Genomic DNA, 25,957 nt, shown 5'->3' on the forward strand with positions numbered 1-25,957 from the left:
CAGATTGGAGCTGAGTCACGAAGAATGTCACTTTGGAAGGCTGGCCCATGTGATAATCTGTACTGGGACACGAAAAACACCCTGCCAAGTTGCCGTTGAGATAAATCATCGTGTCATCGCATCACCGCCCTCTACTACGCCGTTTGGAAATAGTTCCAAATGAGTAAAAAAAAAATAAAAAAGGGGTAACGGGTTACCTTTTTGGCGATGCAAAGTGTTCTGAGACCGTCTGCAGCATACAGGTTCAGGTAATTCTGAGTCTTGTAGAGGATCTTTCTTTGGCGTTTCCCTTTAGAGTCATCTTATTAGGAGAGAGAGAGAGAAAGGGAGAGAGAGAGAAATAAAATACTCAGGATTACTAATCTACATTTTCAGGGAACCAACATATGAATGGTTTAGCAGATTTCTCAGAGACATCTTGCATGAGGCCCATGACAGCCATCTGTCTTTCACACCTAAACTAACCCACATGCTGTGCAGCCACACAGACCGTCAAGATGTTTGGACGTCTCCACTGAATTGAGAGCAAAATTCTTTATTAAAATCTGCCATATGGAAATTGCTGTAAAACAACATACTAAATTCTAAACAATGTCAACGTGATTGAACAGGAAAAGTCTGGGAATATATTTTTTTCTAAATTCCAGTCGTCTTTGTAATGATATACAGCGAGTCTACTTGTTTAATTGACTCCTTGCGCCAAGCATCTTGCCCACATCTCTCTGGCAGGGCAGAGCGCACCAGCAGATTGGCATCATCAGTCTACTGACAGGGATGCACTGGCCAACACTCACCCGAGGGTGCCAAGCTTGTCTTCTCATGTAAGCGGCCTGCGGATGAGAACAACTTTGCTCTTTGCTCAACGCAAGGTCAAACAAACCGGTGTGAACAAAGAATGCATGTCTTCAGAAGAAAAGAAAAAATAAAGTCTTCATTTGTATTCACAACTACGGTAGCCGTATTTGGTAATAGCGTCTTCGTGTTTAGCATTAATCATTTAGGCTGAGATAAGGCCTTCAGCAGCTTGCGTGGGAAATTATTTTCCCTCCTTGGTTGTAAAATAAATAAATAAAAGAAAATAAATAAACGGAAAGAAAAAAAATACTGAAGAAAAGGCATTTTCAAAAACACTGAGCTTTTCCCTTTTTGACAAATTGTTGCCAAGAACAGCACACCAAACAGACGCAGGTGGAACCTAGCTTTATGATGCTTTTTCCTTCTATTTAAAAAGGAGATGTCCACCCCAAAACAGAATCCATATGACTGCAAAATACACGGGCTGTCCAAAACATTACAAAACAGAGTTCTATGGTGCAAGGGTTCAAATATGTGTTGGAAACGTGTCCAACTCCCCAGCAAAGCTCAAATCTATACGATCCTGGATAGATCAACAAAGAGCCTCGAATGAAGAACGATATAAGTCAGTTTAGCAATGTTTTCAGACTTTATTATCTTGGAACATGACACTGTTCATATTATTTGCACAATACTCCACAATTGCACAGCCCTGTTACTGTTCTATTCCACTGTCTTTTTATTCTAATTTAGTGTATATACTCTACTACATCCTGCACAATTGTACAGCCCTGTCCTATATTCTATTCTATTGTATTTTTATTCTCATTTAGTTTACATATTCCATTTTTTATTTTGATCTACTTTAATTGTCAGTAACGGTAATGTTGATGCACCAAACGACCAAGACAAATTCCTTGTATGTGCAAGCTTACTTGGCAATAAAGGCTTTTCTGATTCTGATTCTTAAGTTTGTAGTGTTCATCCAAAGTTAAAAGACAGTAGAGGTCGAGTGTGTGCTTGATATAATCACATTCACACTCCCATTCATTTGGATTGATTTTACAACTGCAAATCTTACACTGTTCTTATTGCTTCTCTTCTATTGCTTCTGTCTCAATGCTGCTGTGAGGTCGAGGAGCCAAGAAACCAAACGATTTCAATTATACTGTAAAGAGATAGGGACGGACGTGACAAAATAAAACCTGAAACACACAGGCTGTCCAAAACACTACAAAACAGTTCTATGGTTCTGACTAAATAAAACCTGAAACACACAGGCTGTCCAAAACACTACAAAGCAGTTATATGGTTCTGACTAAATAAAACCTGAAACACACAGGCTGTCCAAAACACTAAAAAACAGTTCTATGGTTCTGACCAAATAAAACCTGAAACACACAGGCTGTCCAAAACACTACAAAACAGTTCTATGGTTCTGACCAAATAAAACCTAAAACACACAGGCTGTCCAAAACACTACAAAACAGTTCTATGGTTCTGACTAAATAAAACCTGAAACACACAGGCTGTCCAAAACACTACAAAACAGTTCTATGGTTCTGATCAAATAAAACCTGAAACACACAGGCTGTCCAAAACACTACAAAACAGTTCTATGGTTCTGACAAAATAAAACCTGAAACACACAGGCTGTCCAAAACACTACAAAACAGTTCTATGGTTCCGACAAAATAAAACCTGAAACACACAGGCTGTCAAAAACACTACAAAACAGAGTTATATGGTTCTTCGGTGCAAGGGTTCAAATATGTGTTGTGAAACGTGTCCAACTACCGGTACTAGAGAATCTAGACTAAGGATCAATACTTACTGACAAACGGCCTTGGAGGCCGGCTTTGTGGAGCCGCAGGTCATGTCACCGTTCTCATATTTGTGTCACACCGACATCACATTTCATAAAAATTTCAAACATTTATTTATTTATACTGGGCTTGGCTCTCTTGTTTCTAGCTTTATATGAGATGTGTTGATATACTGTATTTTACATTTACATTTGGTCATTTAGCTGACGCTTTTATCCGAAGCGACTTACAAGTTTTGTACAACAAGCCACTGACAGCAGGAAGGGTACAACTCTATCAGCTGAGTAACAATGTTCATCAAAGTGTTGAGTGCTATAGTGTTGGTTAGTATATTAGGACAAGTGCATGACAGTAAGGTTAGTTAGGGTTAGAGTTTTTGTATATACTCAACTTAACTGTCTAAGATCATGAGGGCGAAAACCAATTTGTCATTTATATATATTATTTCTCTTTTATTTAGGGCTGTACCGATTTAGGGCTTCGAAGCTTCAGTAGTAATGATCAGCGAATGGTCAAGCTTCATTCTCCCCATGAGCAAAGTTTCAATGGTGGGTAAATGAGGGCTATTTACCCAGGTTTTTATTTTCAAAATCAATGTTGGATTATTATTTCTAAGCTATTTCTTACTCCGATGTAGGCACATTTGTGGAGTGGTAAGAAAAACCAAAATAGGCAACAACAAAAGCATTTGAATCTTGATTTGGGCATCGATTACCATGGCAGTACATTATTCTTTGTGTTGTGACCAAGTTTCCTGACCTTAAAAGGTACGATATATTATGCCATTAGATGTCACGCTAGAACACCACCAAAACAATGGTGTACTTAAAATCAAAACAAGTAAAATTGTATCTGAAAGGTAAGCCAAAAACCTTTCTTAATTCTCAAAAAGTTTTACCTGATAAAATGATTATTTTTTGCCCGACATCAGTGATGATAGGTGAATTCTGTTTTGGGGTGGATTTTTTTCAAAACAGACGCAAGTCCAATTTGGCCCCATGAGGACTGTTCGACTGGCCTGGAGTTACATCATGACAAATAGCTTCAGTCATTCAACTTCAAAGCCACCAGAGTTCTGGCGTGCACCTACATCACCTTCATGTGCACCACACTGTTATTAGAGTGACACGGACCCACCACTTCCTCGCTGCCTGAATGGAGCCATTGTGGTGGCCCATGTTACCGGGAGGCTCAGCTCGTACTGCACTCTGATTGGCCGATTTGACCCAATAGTAAAACAAAGTGCAGTGTTGTCCGTGTCGAGGACACACCCCAAACCCAGACACCGCAGCTGCAGGCTGAGTTTGGGAGAACTAGGCATGTGGTTCATGGTGGTAGAGAGAGACAGGGTTTGGGAGAACGAGGGCTGTGGTTCATGGTGGTAGAGAGACAGGGTTTGGGAGAACTAGGCATGTGGTTCATGGTGGTAGAGAGAGACAGGGTTTGGGAGAACGAGTGCTGTGGTTCATGGTAGTAGAGACAGGATTTGGGAGAACTAGGGATGTGGTTCATGGTGGTAGAGAGACAGGGTTTGGGAGAACGAGGGATGTGGTTCATGGTGGTAAAGAGAGGCAGGGTTTGGGAGGACGAGGGCTGTGGTTCATGGTGGTAGAGAGAGAGAGGGTTTGGGAGAACGAGGGCTGTGGTTCATGGTGGTAGAGAGAGACAGGGTTTGGGAGAACGAGGGCTGTGGTTCATGGTAGTAGAGAGAGACAGGGTTAGGGAGAACTAGGTATGTGGTTCATGGTGGTAGAGAGAGACAGGGTTTGGGAGAACTAGGGATGTTGGTCATGGTAGAGAGAGACTGGGTTTGGGAGAACGAGGGATGTGGTTCATGGTGGTAGAGAGAGACAGGGTTTGGGAGAACGAGGGATGCGAGTCATGGTGGTAGAGAGACTGGGTTTGGGAGAACTTTGGGTAGTAGCACCAATTCTGAGTCCTAAACGGATTTGATACTGAAAACCAAATCAGATTCATTACTTTACATTACGTAGACTTAGACCCAGGGCTCTACAGTGCGACCATTTCACTCGCATTTGCCCCTAAAAATTGATTTGTGCGAACCGGAAAAATCATTTAGGAGCACAGTGTGCGAGTAATAGCTTTGCGTAGTGGGTGTGTCAATGCGCAATTGTCATTTCATAATGGACACTGTTGTGAAGGATCAGATTAAACCGAATATATATATTTATTTATATATATATATTTAAATAGTATTTGTATATCGTTTGATATCCCCTGTATATTCCTTGTACAATATGCACTGAATATCCCTTTAGTCTACTAAGCAGCCCATAATAGTTTCATTCCACCATTGGACGAGAACCTGGCGCCAGCAGCCATACCCCTAGGTTCAAGTTCAATCGTGCCGCCCAACATGTCGTGGCAAGCCCCGGTTCCGCGTAGGAATACGTCTGGCGAAATACGAATGGTACTATTTGTTCACAGCGCATATATATATGGCGCAAGTAAAGTAGAACTTTCTTTTAGTCCAGTTCTTTACCCTCCAACCGAGTAACAGACGCGAAGCCTCACCCACAACGCACGTGTGGTGCAGTAAGGCCTACTTGGCCTCAGAATAGGCATTGAGATATCGTGTGGATTAATAGTTGAATAGTCATAGTTTGGCACTATACCGTCGAGTTGGACGTATTCTATTAAGCTAATAATAGTCTATTTATGTATGGTGCATCGTTCGGTTAGAGTTATAAAGTTATCAGTACCCCCATCGTTCCTGACGTTATCTGGAGTCTTAACCAGGCTGGGCAGACCACTAGTGGTGCTTGCATCCGAGGAGCTCCGGGCCAGGGCGACTGGACCTGTATATTGGATTACTCTACCCGGACGACGGCGAGCCTTCCACGGCTTGGATTATGCTTTGGGTGCTTTGATTATTCCATGGATAACGGCCAACACTGCGGAGTGTTGGAACTACCCCCCGGAGAGGACTCCAGGTGAGACGGCGCTCTACACCAGTGAGGTCGCCTCACGTCTCTCCGTTGTGGACCGGCAGCTACCGTCCACCAGAGGGTCCAGCTGTATTCATCTGCGGACCGAGGTTCTGTGGGCACCGTGTTCAAGACTTTGAATTCTCCCAAGAAATCGTCGGCCAGATGGGATACCGCCAGCGGCTTATCTAACCCCCCCCTCCTACTGTCTTACAACCAGCGGGACCCCCCCCCCCCTTAGTGTATCCAGCTATAATCATTTAAGTACCATCGCTATAGTTTCCTAAAGAACCAGGTTGTATACTTACTCCCTGCGTAACCAGAGATTGGACATTCAATGTTGATTTACCTACGAATACTCATTTGCCATACAAGTGCATTTCAAATCATAAGTGTAAACAAGTGAACGTTGTATATACCTTTTGCTATATTAAATATTCGATTTGTACATTTGTGTGGACTTCGTTTCATCAGGTGGGAAAGTGTTCATCATATTTATATCATGTACTGGATGGCCAGAAGTTAAAGTACAAGAGGTAGTGGTTTAATAATACCATACTTAACAATACAGTCAGGGAATTGTACCCCTCAGTTACAATTGGTCCTTCGAGCCGGATGGTAACTAGTGTAATATTAATATAGTGTTATTAATATTGAAATGGCCTATGATGAACACTCCACGAAACGGTCCTCCTAACCTAGAACGCCCGCGGCGCAGACGACAGCCACCTCAGTACTTAGAGGATTACACTGTCAGTCAACTACCTAGCCTTCGACAAACGGTAAACGCGGTAAAAAGTAGAAAGTAAAATTATGTCTGACCTTAACGACCAGGTTTCCCCGACCACAGAGGCCCTAGTAGGTTCTAATGTAACTGACCAAGCTCACGGTGGGGACCAGGAGGGAGCCGACATGCCTTTACCCCCCGCCACTACCGAAGAAGTAGTCCCCGACCAGCCCCGGGAGGAAGACAACCCTACAGAGAGAGAACTCTGCACGGAAGAAGAGGAGGAGAGCGCCGAGGAAATAGAGCTCCAGGACTCCCCAACGAGTACACCCAGGAGCGGCTCACGCAGGAGCGGCTCACCTCCACAACCGCCTTCCCCCAGCGAAGCGGAGAGGATGCTACAACAGGCGTTCCTCGTCAGCCTGACAGCCTCTACCGAACGCGATCGACTTCAGGGTGAACGCGATCGTCTCCAAGCACAGGCGCTTAGCGAGCGCGAACAACTCCAAGCACAGGCGCTTAGCGAGCGCGAACAACTCCAAGCGCAACAACGGAGCGAAGAAGAGCGCACACGCCTGGAGATGAGACGCCTTCAGACGGAAGAGAATATGGCAAGAGACCGGGCCGACGCCCAGCGCGCCGCTGCCCAAAGAGAAGCAGATCTCACCAAGCGCGAAGTCGTGCGCGACAAGTTACAAGCGCAGCTAATGGAGCAGCTGATCCGCAAGGCAACACCCTCTCCCTCCGCCAGGGGTTCAAGGAACTCGTCGAGACAACAGTCAAGGGCAGCGTCTCCGAACCGAGCAAGCGACCCTGAACTTGACCAACAGACCGAGCCTATACCCCCCGCAGACCCCCTTCCCAGACCGGTCCAAGCGAGACCCAGCTACAAGGAAGGAGCGGCATACACTGCGGAGAAGCTAAATAAACGATTACAGGATCTGGAAGATCTGATAGAGGAAGAAGAGGGAGAGGAGGAGAACCAAGCCCGACGACAGCACAGCACTCCACCGGACCAGGAGGTCCAGTACAGCCCAGGCTATACCCCCGCGGCGCTGCGCTACAGACCCCCGACTCTATTCACGGGTGAGCACGACGCACGACCAGCCCCGAGGAATAGCACCTGGACCAGCGGGCCATGGTACCCTGTCAGTACCAGCCCACAGAGAGGCGCAAGAGGGGACTCGCCTAGGAGGTCTCTCCCCCAACGCTCGCCGATGTATCAGCCATCCACGGCGTCATACATTGCCACGCCGTCATTTCCAGACTTCGCCTATGAGAGTCGAGCACAGTACACGGAGCTCCGGATGTGCTTAGAGACAATGATGGTGGATGTCGCTGATGAACGCCACAAGTATGCAATATTACTGAAGCACCTGAAAGTACCGCGAGCGCACAATATAGCGCTGGCCTATGCCACCTCTTCGACACCATACACAGCGGCCCTAGCGGCGCTGGACCAGAGATATGGACGTATATGGGATTGCGTAATCCAAGAGATAAGGCATATTGATCGCCTACCCCCAGCAACAGACAATCGCTCACTAGACGACCTGTCAATCAAAGTGCAGTCCCTGGTAGGGATGCTGGGAGCGCAACGGGAAAAGGGCATGCATGAGCTATACGCCAACTCTTAACGTCGAGAGGATTTTGGAGAAGCTGCCACCCGCAAGACAGGAGCGTTTTAGGCGGCAGAGAGACTACCGGGATCCCAACGGCCCCGAACCATCCCTCCTTGATCTAGCCGACTTCCTGGCGAGAGAAGTCAGCAGCTTACGACTGGATACATTCGGGCGGAGCACGCCAAGCTCCAGAGAGGGACCCAGGAGAATAAATGATGGAAGGAGATCGGTGACTGTCATGCACCAATCAGAGTCAGTACCGAGCAGTAAGAGCCACAGTACCCCCTCGAGAAAAGAGAAGTGGAAGATAGTGTGTCCCTACTGTGAGAAAGAACACTGGCTGTCACAATGTGACCTATTCACAAAGATGAATGCAAAAGAAGTGAGTCAATGGATAAAGTCCAACAGGCGCTGTTACCGATGTGCGCGACCACACATGGCAGCCGAATGCCGCCTAAAGAAAAGGTGCAGTCGGTGCGACGGAGCCCATCTAGATATACTACACGACAGTAACAGAAGACGGCCTCCACCTGCACCATCGAGCGGCACCAAGGCAAGTGTCATGTACATTGACCCCGCCAGCAGCAGCGGCGCCCAAGTGCTCTTAAAGGTAGTCCGTGTGACATTGAGCTACCAGGATAAAGTCATGGACACTTACGCCGTCCTTGATGACGGGTCAGAGAGGACCCTTCTGCTCACGTCCGCTGCGGCCCAGCTGGGACTGCGGGGGAGCAAGAACGAAATGACGATTCGGACAATAAGAAGAGATTTAAAGACGATAAAGGGCGAGAATGTCTCCTTCACTATCGCAGCAAACGGGCAGCCAGAGCGACGGTATAAGATTACAAATGCTTTCACCAGCCAAGAAATAGGACTATCGCAGTACACCTACCCTATCGCCAAGTTGATGGATAAATATGTGCACCTGCGACAACTACCTATCCCGCTCATAGACGGCGCTACCCCGACCCTGCTGATAGGCTCCGACCATGCAGAACTCATAGTCCCGATTGACCGGGTCCATACAGGACCCCGAGGCTGTCCTGCAGCAGTCGAGACCCGCCTAGGGTGGACCCTACAAGGCCCCCTCGCTAAATCTCTCAACCGAACGGCAGCCACTAGCTGCTTCCACTCCAGAACGACAGAAGAAGACACCACTCTCCTGCAGCATGTCGAGAGGCTATGGACACTAGAGACAATGCCCTTTAAGAACGAAAAGAAAGATATTCGTTCTAAAGAAGACATCTACGCCATCAACCTACTCGAGCAGGGGACAAAGAGAGTCACAGTCGGCGGAGTGATGAGATACGCAACTCCACTCCTGAGGCGAGAGGGAATGCCCACCTTTCACGCAAAGAAAGACGCCACGGAGCGCTATCTATTGAACACGGAGCGGCGCCTAGCCAAAGACCCCGCTCAAGAGCGTGTGTACCGCGCTGAGATTGAGAAGCTAATCACAGCGGGACACGTAACAAAGATTGACATTAAAGAGGCCGATCAGACGACCGAATCATGGTACGTGCCGCATCACAAGGTCCACCACAACGGCAAGGATCGCATTGTGTTTAACTGCAGCTACCAGATCGGATCCCAAAATCTGAATAAAGAGCTCTTGCCCGGCCCCACACTCGGCCCCTCCCTACTAGGCGTGCTACTGCGCTTCCGCCAGGACAAGGTGGCTATCAGCGGGGATATCAAAGGGATGTTCCTGCAGGTGAGACTAGTAGAGGAGGACAAGCCCCTGCTGCGGTTCCTATGGAGAGAGAGGATCGGAGATGAGAACCCAGCCATCTACCAGTGGGAAGTACTCCCCTTCGGAACCACATGCAGCCCGTGCTGTGCTACATTTGCACTACAGAAACACGTCGCAGAGGACCCAACAGCAGATGAAGAGGTCCGACACAGTGTGAAGAACAGTTTCTACGTGGACAACTGTTTACAAAGCGTTTCGACTCAACAAGAAGCCGAGGCTCTCCTAATCAAGCTACGCGCCTCCCTGATCAAAGGCGGCTTTGATCTCAGGCAGTGGGCCAGCAGTGACCCGCACGTATTGCGGACAAGGCTGCCAGCAGCGAGACCTGGATGGCGACCATCCCAGGAGAAGCCCAAGAAATGACACTAGGACTAGTCTGGCGCTTCAAAACAGACTCGCTCCACTATAGACACAAACCCTTGACTCCAGAGCAGGGAAGGTCGACGGCTACACCGACCACCAGACGGAGTGTGTACAGAACACTCGCCAGACAATATGACCCGTTGGGATGTATTCTACCTTACACCACCAGGGCAAAGATGATTGTACGAGCACTATGGGACAAGGACCAGGGCTGGGACGACCCAATACCCGCACACCTTGCCTCAACATGGAGAGAGTGGGAGACGGAACTCCGCTCACTCCCAGGCGTCAATATACGCCGCAGCTACTTCCCATCCACAGTGAGGCCAGAGACATGCGAGATTGATCTACACGTCTTCAGCGACGCCTCCGAAGTAGCCTATGGATCGGTGGCCTACTTGCGTGCCCAAGAGAAGGGAGGAAAGATACACACTGCTTTCATCCTGGCCCGCTCAAGAATAGCCCCACGTAAGCAACAATCTATCCCACGTCTAGAGCTCTGCGCAGCCCTAGCAGGAGCGCATCTAGCCACGTTAATCCAACGTGAACTCACCATTCCGGTGCACAGAACAATCTTGTGGTCAGATTCCACGACAGTACTCACATGGATCAAGTCTGATTCATGCAGATACAAAGTCTTCGTGGGAGTCAGAGTCACCGAGATTCAAGAGTTAACAGAAGCAGCGAGCTGGCGGTATGTGGACACCAAACACAACCCAGCTGACGTCATCACCCGGGGAATGTCTCTGGATGACCTCACCCGTCGCAACATCTACAGTGACGGACCAGAATTCCTCAAGCTCCCGGAAGGAGAGTGGCCTACGCCCACCCCACGGGATGCAAGTAACGAGGAGGCTGAGAACAAGAAACCTATGTTCTGTGGCCTGAGCACAGTCGCCTCCACAGACCCCAACATAGATGACTGCATTACCCTAGAGAGTGCGCAGCAGAGGACATTCCTGTGGCACCACCCAGAGATTCAGTCCACCACTGACATGTCAGCAGCTGACTACGAAGAAGCAGAACTTCTTCTACTACAACGAGCCCAGAGAGACTCGTTCCCCGATGAGCTAGACTGTCTACAGGGAGGAAAGCCCGTCCCATCAGACAGCAGACTGCTCCACCTGGCACCCGAGAGTGACGCCCATAATCTCATCAGAGTGGGTGGTCGCCTGCGGAGAGCCCCCGATCTACCGGATGACATTAAGTACCCGATAGTCTTGAACAGCCGACACAAGGTCACAGAGCTGATCATAAAGAAATACGACGAGGATGTACACCACGCAGGAGCAGAGAGAGTCTTCGCGGAGATCAGACGTCGTTATTGGATACTGCAAGGGAGAGAAGCAGTGCGGCGCTTCCAGCGAACCTGTCTAGACTGCCAAAAGTGGCGCGCGCAGCCCAGCATACCACGGATGGCTGACATACCTCCCTGTCGCCTCCGACTCTGCGACAAGCCATTCCACTCCACAGGCATGGACTGTTTTGGCCCGTTGTATATAAAGAGAGGAAGAGGAACCGAGAAGCGGTGGGGTATTGTATTCAAATGCATGACCACCAGAGCGATACATATCGAGCTCCTTCCGACCATGAGCACAGACTCATTCCTTATGGCCTTCCGAAGATTCACATCACGGAAAGGAAAACCGTCTACATTGTTGTCTGATCACGGGACAAACTTCAAAGGCGGAGAAAGAGAGCTGAGAGAGAGCTTCCAAGCTATGGGCCCAGAACTTAAGACCCACCTCGCTCCATCCCAGATTGACTTCCAGTTTAATCCCCCGAACGCACCTCACTTCGGCGGAACCTGGGAACGAGAAGTACGTTCTATAAAGACAGCCCTGTACGCCGTGCTTGGGGCCCAGACTGTGGCGGAGGAAGTCCTAATGACAGTCCTCACGGAGATCGAGGGAGTATTGAACTCAAAGCCCCTCGGTTACGTCTCCAGTGATGTAGCAGATGTCGACCCAGTCACCCCCCACACACTCTTAATGGGGCGGCTGGACCCCGCGCTACCCCAGACAATGTACAGGCCTGAAGAAGCGAACGGCCGAAGAATGTGGAGGTACAGTCAAGTACTAGCTGACAAGTTTTGGAGCAGCTTCCTACTCCACTACCTACCGTCTCTACAGACCCGCCAGAAGTGGGTAAAAGAGAGAGACAATCTGACAGAAGGAACAGTCGTCATGATTATCGACCAGTCACTACCCAGAGCTATGTGGCCGGCTGGCCGCGTAAGCAAAGTGATCACCGGTGCCGATGGCAAGGTCCGAGCAGCTGAAGTACTCGTCCAAGGGCGCACTTACACACGACCCGTGGCGAGGCTAATAGAACTGCCCCCGACTCCCAGACACTATCGATGATGACCATGACCCCATGACTTTGTGAGTTGACTGACCCTTACAGCGGACCTTGAGTGGTAGACAGTGCGGTTAATCTGTCTCTGCTTAGCTAATTAGGTGGGACTAATTAGGGGGCGGCTGTTGTGAAGGATCAGATTAAACCGAATATATATATTTATTTATATATATATATTTAAATAGTATTTGTATATCGTTTGATATCCCCTGTATATTCCTTGTACAATATGCACTGAATATCCCTTTAGTCTACTAAGCAGCCCATAATAGTTTCATTCCACCATTGGACGAGAACCTGGCGCCAGCAGCCATACCCCTAGGTTCAAGTTCAATCGTGCCGCCCAACATGTCGTGGCAAGCCCCGGTTCCGCGTAGGAATACATCTGGCGAAATACGAATGGTACTATTTGTTCACAGCGCATATATATATGGCGCAAGTAAAGTAGAACTTTCTTTTAGTCCAGTTCTTTACCCTCCAACCGAGTAACAGACGCGAAGCCTCACCCACGACGCACGTGTGGTGCAGTAAGGCCTACTTGGCCTCAGAATAGGCATTGAGATATCGTGTGGATTAATAGTTGAATAGTTATAGTTTGGCACTATACCGTCGAGTTGGACGTATTCTATTAAGCTAATAATAGTCTATTTATGTATGGTGCATCGTTCGGTTAGAGTTATAAAGTTATCAGTACCCCCATCGTTCCTGACGTTATCTGGAGTCTTAACCAGGCTGGGCAGACCACTAGTGGTGCTTGCATCCGAGGAGCTCCGGGCCAGGGCGACTGGACCTGTATATTGGATTACTCTACCCGGACGACGGCGAGCCTTCCACGGCTTGGATTATGCTTTGGGTGCTTTGATTATTCCATGGATAACGGCCAACACTGCGGAGTGTTGGAACTACCCCCCGGAGAGGACTCCAGGTGAGACGGCGCTCTACACCAGTGAGGTCGCCTCACGTCTCTCCGTTGTGGACCGGCAGCTACCGTCCACCAGAGGGTCCAGCTGTATTCATCTGCGGACCGAGGTTCTGTGGGCACCGTGTTCAAGACTTTGAATTCTCCCAAGAAATCGTCGGCCAGATGGGATACCGCCAGCGGCTTCTCTAACCCCCCCCTCCTACTGTCTTACAACCAGCGGGACCCCCCCCCCCCCCCTTAGTGTATCCAGCTATAATCATTTAAGTACCATCGCTATAGTTTCCTAAAGAACCAGGTTGTATACTTACTCCCTGCGTAACCAGAGATTGGACATTCAATGTTGATTTACCTACGAATACTCATTTGCCATACAAGTGCATTTCAAATCATAAGTGTAAACAAGAGAACGTTGTATATACCTTTTGCTATATTAAATATTCGATTTGTACATTTGTGTGGACTTCGTTTCATCAGGTGGGAAAGTGTTCATCATATTTATATCATGTACTGGATGGCCAGAAGTTAAAGTACAAGAGGTAGTGGTTTAATAATACCATACTTAACAATACAGTCAGGGAATTGTACCCCTCAGTTACAGACACAGATCAGCGCGGACCTTCAATTTTATAAGCTATCCTCTTAACGTTCGGGGGACGTATACGGGCCATCACGCCCGTGCACGGGATGCACGTTGCGGCACTTTGCCCTCGTCTGTCGGCTCCGGGAAGCATTTCCCCCTGTGCAATCAATACATTGATGGAAAGTTGAATTTGCAGTCTTTCGATCGTCACCACACTATTGCGTGCTTCGGGTCTCGAGTTACAAGAGAAAATATCCAGCGAGCGTCATTAGACAAGGCGCGGTTCCGACGAGTGACCACGTCCGGTTGTAAAACAGCCCTGAACTGACCAGTCACCACTGATGGAGAAAATGATTCTTTTGATGAGTTCTTTGTTTTGACTCGCGCATCTGAATGAATGGAAGCGGACTGCCATTTTGGATAATCACGCTGAATTATTGTGGTACACACATTACAAAAACACTCATTTTCCGTGGGATTTTTATAATATTTGGAGCGGTATGACTATAAGACTTCAGGCTATGGAACAGCTCCTACCTCTCAGCTGGAACCCAAAAACAGGTATCTGGCAACAAGTCAACACAAAAGTAAGGAGTAAATATTTATTTCAGTGTGTTCAAACCTCGGTTTCTCTATTACATTAGCACTCAAATAATTTTTTCTTTATTGTGTGAGAAACTTCATAATGTTACCTTTCAAAAGAGACCAGACTCATGCATGAGTTATAAGTATAAAGTATAATAAATCGCAAATTACATCTAGCTATTCAGCCCTGCGTTCAACAGCTCTGTGACAATTCCTCTCACGAGTCACGCTGTTTATATGTGTAATGAAAACTCTGCGAGCAACGGGTCCAATGGTCTAACATGCTTTGCATCCTCGCCATTTCTGTATGCCCACATACAAAAACCTGCTAACGCTAACTAAGGTATCCCTGGCTGGGAACGCTCAGAGGCATTAAATAGTGAGGGAAGGGGGGGCTGAGTCTCTCTCTCTCTGCTAACAATCCTTATTCCTGAAACTATTTAAGTCAAAAGGAAGATATTGATGGACATTAGCTATAGTATATAGCTCAGCAGCTGTAACAGTAAAAACATTTTTTTTATTATTATTTACGTTTCAACAGCATCAAAATATTAATTTAAATTATAATACATTTTCCATGTTCTGTCATCTAATAATTATATTCCATTACCTTTTCTATCGGTATCTAAGTAAGATTGTTGCTATCGTGACAACACTACAATATACAAAAGCAGCTGGACAAACAATATCCTTTGCGTCTAGTAGGCATGTGCCAATGTGTGATTTCGGTGGTATGTGCTATTGCACAGATGTTTGTCCCTTAGTATGCACAGTATAATATGCATGTGATAAATAGTTTGTTGAAAATGTTTCACTGTGCTCCTAAATTTCTTTGTGTGCTCTTTGGGGAAAAAGGTTAGCGTAGAGCCCTGCTTAGACCATTAGTTAAAATTACATATATAATCCATCTTTTACTATTATTATCCATCTTTTACAATTATTATTATGTATATAAGAGAAATCTAATATCTTCCTGTGCATCAAAAATGCAGAAATGTTGCAAACGGCCTACACGTTGCAAATGCACACAGATTTACTATTGGGGAAGTTCTTGTGTTTTAGCCTGGTATTGGTCCGATAGGTATTGGTCCGATATAAGACACCAGTATTGGTATCTGTGCAACCCTAGAGAGAACTGTCCCATAATGACTTTCTCTATAGTAATCATATGCACATCGTACTCTGACTGGGTTGAAAGATGGACCTGCACACTATGCTCCAGAATACACCTTTAATTAATATAAAACGTGACAACGTTTCAAATGTTTACACATGGAGACCTGATGAAGAGAGACCCAGTGGATTTGAAATGTTGTCACATTCTATATTAATTAAAGGTGTATTCTGGAGCCTAGTGTGTGAGTTCTACATAATTTCCCCCCAAAGGAGCCACCTCACTACCTTATCTAGTGAGCTCTACACTGTGAATTTTAAGTAGCCTAAGTAGCCTAAGGAAAAAGCTTCTAAAAGCTCATGCAGGCAGCACCAGGTCAGACGTCGCTCTACGAAGGACAATTAACATGATAAAATATTAATTCAGCGCACCCCGATATCTAAAAGTAAAAGGGACCCGCGTATTCCTTTCCCCTAAATGGAAAATCAATATAATAAATCATGTTTTAATTCAGAAATCCTTTCAAGAAGAACAGGGCTGCTGCGCTTAAACTGAAAAACATGTCAAAACATGTTCTCCCATGATGTATAGCAGTTTTCATTCAAGGCAAGAGGAGCATTTAACTGGAAGCCATATTTCTGCTACGCTAAGATGTCTTTCCTAATATAAACTCCCAGCCTGTAATGAACACCACAGAAGGATCCATTAAATCAAAATCACTAACCAGGCTGGAATAACTGGATTACCGACCACACGACAAGACAGCACTGTTTCATTGGAAAGCAGTTACGATTTAGTTAAGACAAAGTAGGAATTGTGCTTCATAGATATTAAATAACAACAATGTAGATATAATAAGTTAATAACATTTGGTTTCACGTTTGTCATGCTGGGTTTCATGTCAATTATTATAATAATTTTTCAATTATTTTGATTGATATTGAAATCACGATTATTAAACACGATTATTCTTGTTTTTAGAACATCATGTTCAAGTTCTTGACGACTGAATTTGTTTGACCTTTCTTCTCGACCAAAGGCTGCCTTTCTGTCATCTTCTACAAGTTAACAAAGACCTTTCAAAATAACTGGAGAAACGCGCCATGACTCCCTCCTCCCTCTCAACACGAGCTGAAACTACCGTTTGGGCTTGGGGGTGGAGCGTACCGCTGTGAAGGAAGGGTGCACTGCATTTACAAAACAAGACAATGAGAGGAACACAGCATGCAACACAATGATCATTTGATCTTGATTATTTTGTTTTCATGATCGTGAAAAGCCTAAATCCTAATTGAAATTGAAACTCAATGAATCCCCAAGCCCTAGTGACGACGTGAGTCGTTTAATCATCGCATGGCCACAGAGTATGAGCTAAGCTAGCTTTAACCAACTCTGTAGCTGTGTTAAAAAAAAAATTATAATAATAAACATAACTGAACCTGAATAGATTTCCATCACCATGCTTTGTTCCTACAATCTCGCAGGCCAGACACTTGCTAAGCACTCCTGGACAGGCGTCTAGTAACCGTGTACAAAGGCATTAGTGAAAGGTGCCTCAGTAGCTCTTTGCGTGATGAGAATACTAATGACCTGGTACACCTTTAATTACCTTTAAGAATGTCATGAGTAAAGGAATAAGGATTTGGGACTCCGGCATCCACAAAAGAAATGTCTAAAATAAGGTAGTTTCGTGTTGGTTCATGCAGTGCTGTGCAGCTGAAGCTCGTGGTGGGCTCGGCTGTACAGGCAGAGGGCGTCTCTGTAGGCTCAGCGTGCTATGTACTTCACAACTCCAAGGTGCTTTGTTCACAGTAGGGATGCACCGATCTGATATTGATATTGGATATCAGCCCCGATATGACTAAAATAGCTAGATCGGGTATCGGAGAACATTTATATATATATATATAATTTTTTTTATAATAAATAACAATTCAGTACATTTACCGTATATCTATGTGTTAATTTGTTACATTTTGTTTCACTAAGTTAGGAAAGTAATGTTTTAAGTCAAGCCTGATGCCTTGCACAAAAGAATGATCCCAGTCTCTTCCACACAGTGAGGCATACAGTTTATTAATTGAACAATGGGTATCGAATCGGTACTCGGTATCGGCCGATACCCAAAGCCCAGGTATCGGTATCGGGACTGAAAATGTCGGATCGGTGCATCCCTAGTTCACAGACACCGACTTTAGTATATCGAGAGAGCGTTTTCAAACACATGTCATTGGGATACGACAACGGTGCCTTTTCACAGAAATCGAAGCAGCCGTAATTGAAAGCAATTCATCAGTGGGGGGGGGGGGGGGGGGGGGGATTGACCGGTGTTACTGAAAATGTCCATTCCATTTGTTTGAGTGTGAGAGCTTGCTTTGCCAGATGAATACATCACATGATTTGCAGCCCCTCTTGGTTCAGAGCCAAGATTCATCAACCGTACTTGAGAATTAAGTCTGCAGCACACAGCAGAGGTGCCAACACACACACACTGGCTTCCCCACTACATCATAAGATAGTGTTAACTAGCGCCATCAACACCATCCCGAATAGCACACCACCACCGATGCCTTCTCTGTCACGTTATCACAGCCAACAACGGTCACGATCAAATCAACATTGGTGGAAGAAGTACATAGTTCCTTTACTTAAGTCAACCCTCTAACCATTGACCTCTAAAGGTTATGTTGAAGTGGTATGTTCCAGTTATGCTGCTCCGATTACGTCCTCTTGGAGTTGACAGGCTTCAGATTTGAAAAAACATTATCTTCATACATTTTGGTAGCAGTAGAAAGTAGAGTAAAAAGTACAATATTTCCTTTGAAATGTAGTGGAGTAAAAGTAAAAAGTTCCCTAAAATGAAAAAGTAAAGTACCTCAAAATTGTACTTAAGTACAGTACTCTAGTAAAAATACTTTCCACCACAATGACAAGATTATATAATAGCCTCAGGATGTAATATATATATGGTATGTATTTATTTTTAAAGCCCTTATTGGTAAACAACCTGTTTATATCTCCTCACTGTTAAATTGGAATATTGGAACCTATTCAACTCGATCGAATGACTGGATGGTTCTTAGGGTTCCTCAGATTTGTTCTGAGCTAGGGAAGTCAGCCTTTTCCTTTGATGCCTCTAACTCATGGAATGTCCTTCAACTCACGCTAAAATTGGAGGTTCTCCCTTCCCTTGGAATGTTTAAATGTATGATTTCAGACCATTGTGTGACTACCTGTAACTGTTTTAGTTGATATTTTAAAATTATTTTTAAAGTTTTTAATTTGTTTTACTCTGGTGTTTAAATTTCTGTGAATATTGTTTTTATTATGTACTGTACAATCGTCGTTTCTGTAAATGAGGGAAATCTCAGATGCTTACGATTTTAAATAAAGGTTGAAATGAAATGAAAAATATAAACAAGCGTCTCTGCGGGACTCCTACCTGTGGCAGGGGGTCTGATGAGGTCCATGATGACGGAGTCGGCTCCCTTGGTGTAGACCGTGATCTGGTCCGTCAGCGGGTGTCTGACCACCACCGACATGCGCTTCCTGGTGGAGTCGAAGCCCAGCGTGTGCAGCAGCTCAAAGCTCAGCTTCCCCAGGTGAGGCAGCTCCACGGTCACCTGGTCGGGCAGCCGTCCCACCAGGGAGCACTTGTAGGCCCTGGCGGCGTAGACCAGCGCCGCCTCGTCGGGAGACTCTGCCTCGTAGCGCAGCTCGCCCTCCTCCTCCTCCGGCATCCGGGCCACGCCTTCATAGGAGGGGGGCGGCGCGGGGGCGAACGCGTGCTCCAGCGCCCCCGCGGTGGGCCGCTCCTCGTCCAGCTTGGTGAGGGTGCTCTCGGCCGAGGGGGAGGACAGCATGCTGGAGCAGCCCCGGTTGGAAGAGCGGTTGGTGATGAGGCTGGAGGAGCTGCTGCTGGTGGAGCCGGAGGTCAGCCGGCTCGGGGTGAAGCGCTTGATGAAGTCCTCGATGGTCTTCACTGGCGACTTTAGCTCGAACCTCATACGCACCTGGCGGACCAGTGAGAGGGAAAACTAGTCAGGAACACCCTTCATCAACATTAAAGAGTTTGATGTGTATCTCCTGTTTGGTGTTTACAAGCCTTACTGACAAACCTTTAACAGGCACAAAACACAACAGATGTATTTTGCACATAATCTCACACACATCAGAAAACCAACAGTTTTACAGTTATTGAGTAAATTAGTTTGAATATGGCCATCAGTGATGTCATCGGGGACATTGAATCCTTGTGTTAATTACAGCACCATGAAATTATGTAGATGAAAAAGTAGCAATGCTACCTTATAATTGAATTGGGCTGTAATTAACACAACGCAAGGAGTCATTGTCCCCGATGACATCACTGGTGCAATATTCAAAACGTATTTACTCTCAATAACTGTCAAAACAAAATGATTGTGTGCAAAACTAGTTTTGGGATGCGTGTGAGATTATGTGCAAAAGAAATCAGCAGTTTTTAGATTAAGTGCCCCTTTAACTCATTGAATGCCAAAAACGAGTATACTCGTTTTGTTTCTTCTTTTTTTCTATTATTATTATTATTATTATTATTATTATTATTATTATTATTATTATTATTATTATTATTATTATTATTATTATTATTATTATTATTATTATATTATTATATTATTATTATTATTATTATTATTATTATTATTATTATTATACTAAACAGTCAGCCGGACCTTCTTGTGTGATCCTGGTAGCTCTGAGTGAATTGGAATTGAAATGACGATCGAATCCCGATAGGTGGCAGTATCGCCTACCTTTTGAACTGGGCTAGTTTACTGTGGGGGGGGGGGGGTTACTCACTCACTGCTGGCCAGAATAGTAGCCACTAGCTTCGGAACTGCCTATGCAATGGCGAGCGAACTATTAGAGATTATTATGAAGGACAAAACTATCACACTTATGGATGATAAGATGCGTTTTCACAAGACTACATTGGACTCAGCACTTCTGGTAAATCCTAAAAATGCTATAGTCAAAGGAGGTAGCCGAGGAGGTAACGTTGTGTATCTGTTCACCGCAATGGCGAATGTCTGGAGCGAACTATTGGAGATTATTATGAAGAGGACAAACGATGACGATCCATCCATAACATAATGTGCGTTTTCACCAGACTATGTTGGATTCTAGTATTTTCAAACAGGCTGTTTGGATGTAACGTAATATTATCTGTTGGGAGCTGCCAGGGCCAACTAACGTTATTTATTGTTCCTGTTCTGAATCAGACATTTCGTAGCAAGAGTGGACAGGGTTTTGGTGGACCTGCTGACAATAACGTCTATTTTACCGAACCCCATCATAAAACATGCCTTTGTAATGATCCCAGCGTCAGAAAACGAGTCTGCGAGGGACATTCTATGTATGGTCATGTTTACCTTTGACCTGGAAATAATATAGGTCTCAGGCAAGCAACCCGCAAGAAATTAAGGCTGAGCCCGAACGTTCGATCGTTACGCTGGCATTCGGACGTTAATTAATGGGCTTGAACGTTCGAAAAAAAATTTAAATCCGTTTTTGGGTGGAACGTTTGGTGCACACGCAACGCGACCCGGGAGGTGGGGATGGTAGAGCGGGTTACACACACAACACAGCAGTGCTGCCTCAGAGCCGTTGCGGCAGTGCTCAAGCACCATGCCCAAAATATCCAAAATAACTCTGAAGTACGATTTCAAACGAGTGGGAACTACTGGGATATGTCTTGGAAACAAAAGAACTGGAGATAAAACATTGTGGAGTAAACATCGCGCAACGCCTGGGTGAAGTGGCTGGAGCGGCTGGTTTGACCACGCAAAAGTGAAAGACGGCTCACTTGACCGCAGTGTATGGCATACCCAACTAAAAGTGAATGATATTACCGGTATGTTTTCTTCCGAGTGCTTTGTTTACATGTTTACATTGAGAGAAACTGTGTTTTTTCAATGTATATTTGGTTTATAAACGGATATAAAGAGACACTTTAAGAGGGTAATACCATTATCATCACGGGATAATATAGACGGTGGTGAACCAGCGGTTTCACAGGCACAGGCCGCGTTAGCAGAGCAGAATGTTTTGAATTCCGATCCAGGACACAAAGATAACGGAGCAGCACAGGAGACAGAGGCAGAGTGCGATGGAGGTTTTGACAGTAATGAAACGTTTTGAAATGTGTGAAAGGTTATTAGCAGTTGTCATGGCAGCGGCACATGACAACCAGAAGGGGGTGGGCCGTCGTTGCTAGGACGAAGATCCTATAAAGGTGACAGTGGTTCCGGGTAAGGGCAGACTAAGATCTGACTGAGACTAAGAGGGAAGAAACCAGAAGAGACTATCTCCTCTCATCACGGAGAGGGGGGGGGGGGGGGGATGCCACATCATCATTAGCTTCGGCTAACACGAGGATGGTTCAGGCTAACGACCAGGCCTGACCACTATTGGACTGAATAACAGCAGAGACGATAGCAATGAAAATACAATCTGATAACATCTGGGCTGAGGCCTCTGTTTATATCAATAAACAACGCTTCTCCTTGTAAGGTATTACGCTGTGTCAAAGTGTCGAATTCTTACGAAGGTGGAGAATTATTATGGTTTGCGGATCGCACTAAACGGGGAGAGATAAGGATTGAACCAGCCAGTATATGAGACGTCAGGATCATTAAAATTACACAACGCAGAGGAATTGGATGGAGAGAGGATAACGCAAGAAGACGTGATACTGGCCAGATTGATCAGAATCTAACAACATGAACAGCCACCACTGTAAACAAAAAAAAAATGCACCGATAGACTATGCAATGCCGCCCCCCGTAAAATCTATAATAATACAATTAATTAATAAAAAAAAAACGAACATTCGAACGTCCGTTCGAAAAACCCTGGCGAACGTTCGAACCATAAAAACAGGGTTCGGGGACAGCCTTACAAGAAATGCGCATGCTGCACAGAAAACACGTAATATCTCGCGTTCCAGGAAATGAGACTGGATTATTTTGAAATGGGACGGGTTTTAGCCTGGGATTGCGCAGGAAGGAAGGTATGTAGAAATAAACGGTTTGTTCCCTGTTGGAGTATAAATATTGCCTGTCAAATGAGCCATACTATTGTCTCCATAGCTATAATATAGAATATACGATGGGTCTGCAAACATTGTGAAAATGGTCAAAAGCGGTGGCGCCAGGGAGTACAGATGGAAAAACAGCATGGCAGTCAATGAGTTAATGGCCACCTATATCTGTCAAATAAACAAATTACAAAATGGTAGAGAGCTGGTGCAAAAGCACACCTCCTCTTGGTTATTTAACCAAACCTGGGTTCCACAGTGGAGAGAGCACAGTGGAGAGAGTACAATGGCAGAGTTTCACTCACTCTGTGGTCTCCTGGGGGCCACAGCAGCGGCTCTCAACATATAAATCACCCAGGTTCTGGCTAGAGCCACAAGGCCGGGCATCATAATAGAAAAGTGCACAATTACAATGTCACAGATGACACAAACGCCCAAACAATGAAACAAAGGACAAATGAAAAGCAAAAGGGCTGCATGTCAAAGATCTTTCACATTTCCTTCAACTTTCATCAGATAATTTCCCCCCAAAAAAACAACAGAACACATAACAAATATTGTCAGAGGGGATGAAAGTAGGGAACGATTCATGTGTATATGTATAGCCTATATACCCCAAAAAAATTACAATATGCAAAGTATGTGTATGTGTGGATGTATTCCTCCCTGAGGGGATGGCTTTGTTGCTCTGGGTTTTCCTTCATAGGGCGGCGTTCCTTCTACATGGATACAGTATGTGTCCCTCTGTAGATGTGCCAGTGTGTCTGTTGCACTTCTACATGTGTGTAATGTATGCATGTATATATGTATGCATGTATGCATGTATGCATGTATGTATGTATGTATGTATGTATGTATGTATGTATGTATGTATGTATGTATGTATGTATGTATGTATGTATGTATGTATGAACAGAATAAAAAAGTGATAAACATTTATATATGTATACAGTATATATACACATATTGTGAGACCGTTATCAGGTTTAATATGCAGGGGTTTATGGCAGCGACTGGCAGGGCAGCGTGTTGTTGGTCAGCAGCACAGAGGGAAGGATATCACCTCCTAAAACAGGACGACCACACCCAGGCTTCCACAAAAACAAAATACCAACCAACGCCAGGATGGACAACTCGGCACACTGCTACTGGATGCACCCCAAAGGTGTCATCAATGGAAAAATCCTAAAAAAGCAGCTGCCATGAGTTATGCCAGGAGGGTTGCTTTGAGTTATCAAGATCATACAACTAACAAGAACCACATGTTCCAACAGTGCATATGACACAACCAACAATAGCCTGAATAAACGGGAGTCAAAGGGTGCTATTCACCATCAAGTATTCCCCTCATGTTGGTAAGATTTTCCAGACCTCCCTCCTCCCCGTTAAGAGCTTTTGGGCAGGTATTATAGGAACTAGTCGGTGCATCGCCCTCTCTCTGCCCTTTCATTACTTTATATCTGGATGCTGTAATATCCTCCTCTAGTGGATCGCACTTATACGCTCCTTAAAGCAGGAGATTGGATTTCTTGACATTAAGAGTTTACTCTTGGCGTAACTGGGTTGAATGCGGACATCACATGCTGAAAATGTGTCATGTTTTCAAAAACCTGCCAGTTTTAAGACATTTTGAAGCCCATTCCAAGGGGATTGTCCTGGTTGATTGCCCTCACGGGGCACTAACAATATTGCCGTTGTTAGCTTAAATCACTCTCGTAGATCTAGGGGGTTGATTATGAGGAGATACAGTGTCTTAGCAATGAGGAATGCATCTTCCAGGGTACATTCACTGGTAAGTGTAAAAACCCATTGCATATTTGACAGCCATGGCGGCTTCCCCATTCATTGCCAACATTGCGACCGCGCTACAAGTTTAGCGTCTGTTGACAACGGCGTTCCTAAACAAATCTATCAAATGGAGCATCTTGAAGACTAGTAGAGACGTACACTTCATCTCCTACAGTGATTAAATAGATTGCCTGCATGTCTGTGGAAGCTGCTACTGAGAGAGGCACTCGCACTCACTCACAGACCAGGGTGCCAGCGACTAGACGGGCAAGAATTTGTAGCACGTGTATGAACCCTGAAAACGGCCTTGCATGAGTTCCTATCGCCACAGATGGACCAAGAATAGGCCAGATAGGCCTCCAGGGTTCCCACAGACATTGCAAAATGAAACCCAAGTACTTTTCCAAGCACTATTTTTCATTTTCAAGGACGTCACTCAAAGGATACAATTCATTTTAAAATTCAGTTTTTTAAGCATCTTCTTGGCCTGCTTGCCAGCTAGAGCAAGCTAGAGCATCACACGCAAAGAAGAAATGAAGAAAAGCAGTTGTAGCGCGCGAGACAGTGACTCGTCAGATTTGATTAAAACAGAACAAAAAAAATAAACAATTTCTTGATTCAGAACAATTTCATCATGGATGAACAAAACATTCCATGTTTGAATTTTCAAAGACTTGTTAAGCACCTTGTTAAAAAATGGGCTGTTTAAGGAATTCCAGGCCTTGACTTTTTGTAAAAAAAATCTAGCACTTTAAGCACTTCAAGGACCTTGTGCGAACCCTGGGCCTCAAAACAAGTTTCCTCAAAGAGACCCATCCGACCCTTGTGTTCTTAGCGGGACGGGATCATATGGACATAAGGGTTGGTTGGACGGGTCAGGGTGATTGGGCTGGTCGAGTCTTACCTTCTGCCTGGGTTGGTTGGGGGAGGACACGACCACGGTGTTGCATACGGTGAGAGCGACGAAGAAGTCGATGATGTCACAGAGGTCGGAGGGCAGCTGGGACATGGGCTGGCTGTGGAAGCGGATGAAGTCCATCTGGCTGCAGCAGTCGTTGACTTTGTCCAGGAGCTGAGGGTCCGGAGTGACGTCTTTCTCCTACGGGACGGAGACAGGGGTTTGTAAATCAAGAGTGTGGACAGCGGTCAGTAGACTGTGAGGAGTCTCGTCAAAAAAAAGACATTGAATACACCGTTTAACCCTTTAAGGGTTAACCTGCTGTTGTGTGGCAGTGAAAGGGTTAACCCTTTGTGTATTGTCGCAGTGAAAGGGTTAACCGGTTTGGTAGTGTGGCAGTGAAAGGGTTAAATGAAGGAAGGAGGGGAATAGCGTCTCCAATGTTGTCAAAGAAGCAGCGGAGGGACTCGTCTGTCTCCTAGCGTCCAGTTAACGGCCTGTGGTGAAATGTATTGTTTTGACACACCAGCTAATTACAGTTCGGATTAGCAGCATTATGCGTTAGTTGTTAACATAAATTAATGTTTCAAACTATCA

The 25,957-nt window shown here is 45.4% G+C and overlaps 1 protein-coding gene across 1 annotated transcript in view; it reads right to left on the bottom strand.

The window, feature by feature from the left end:
• The window catches only part of atp10a (ATPase phospholipid transporting 10A), a 139,167-nt gene that overhangs the window by 59,612 nt on the left and 53,598 nt on the right, over positions 1-25,957 (bottom strand). Inside the window, exons 9-11 of the mRNA XM_084307816.1 lie at positions 25,367-25,561; positions 19,036-19,606; positions 198-301 (exon numbers count right to left, since the gene is read on the bottom strand). Of these exons, the coding sequence (XP_084163942.1) occupies positions 198-301; positions 19,036-19,606; positions 25,367-25,561 (870 nt within the window). The remainder of the gene's footprint in view (positions 1-197; positions 302-19,035; positions 19,607-25,366; positions 25,562-25,957) is intronic.

This window comes from Notolepis coatsorum (assembly GCF_963971535.1).
Source record: "Notolepis coatsorum genome assembly, chromosome: 2".
Lineage (NCBI taxonomy): Eukaryota > Metazoa > Chordata > Actinopteri > Aulopiformes > Paralepididae > Notolepis > Notolepis coatsorum.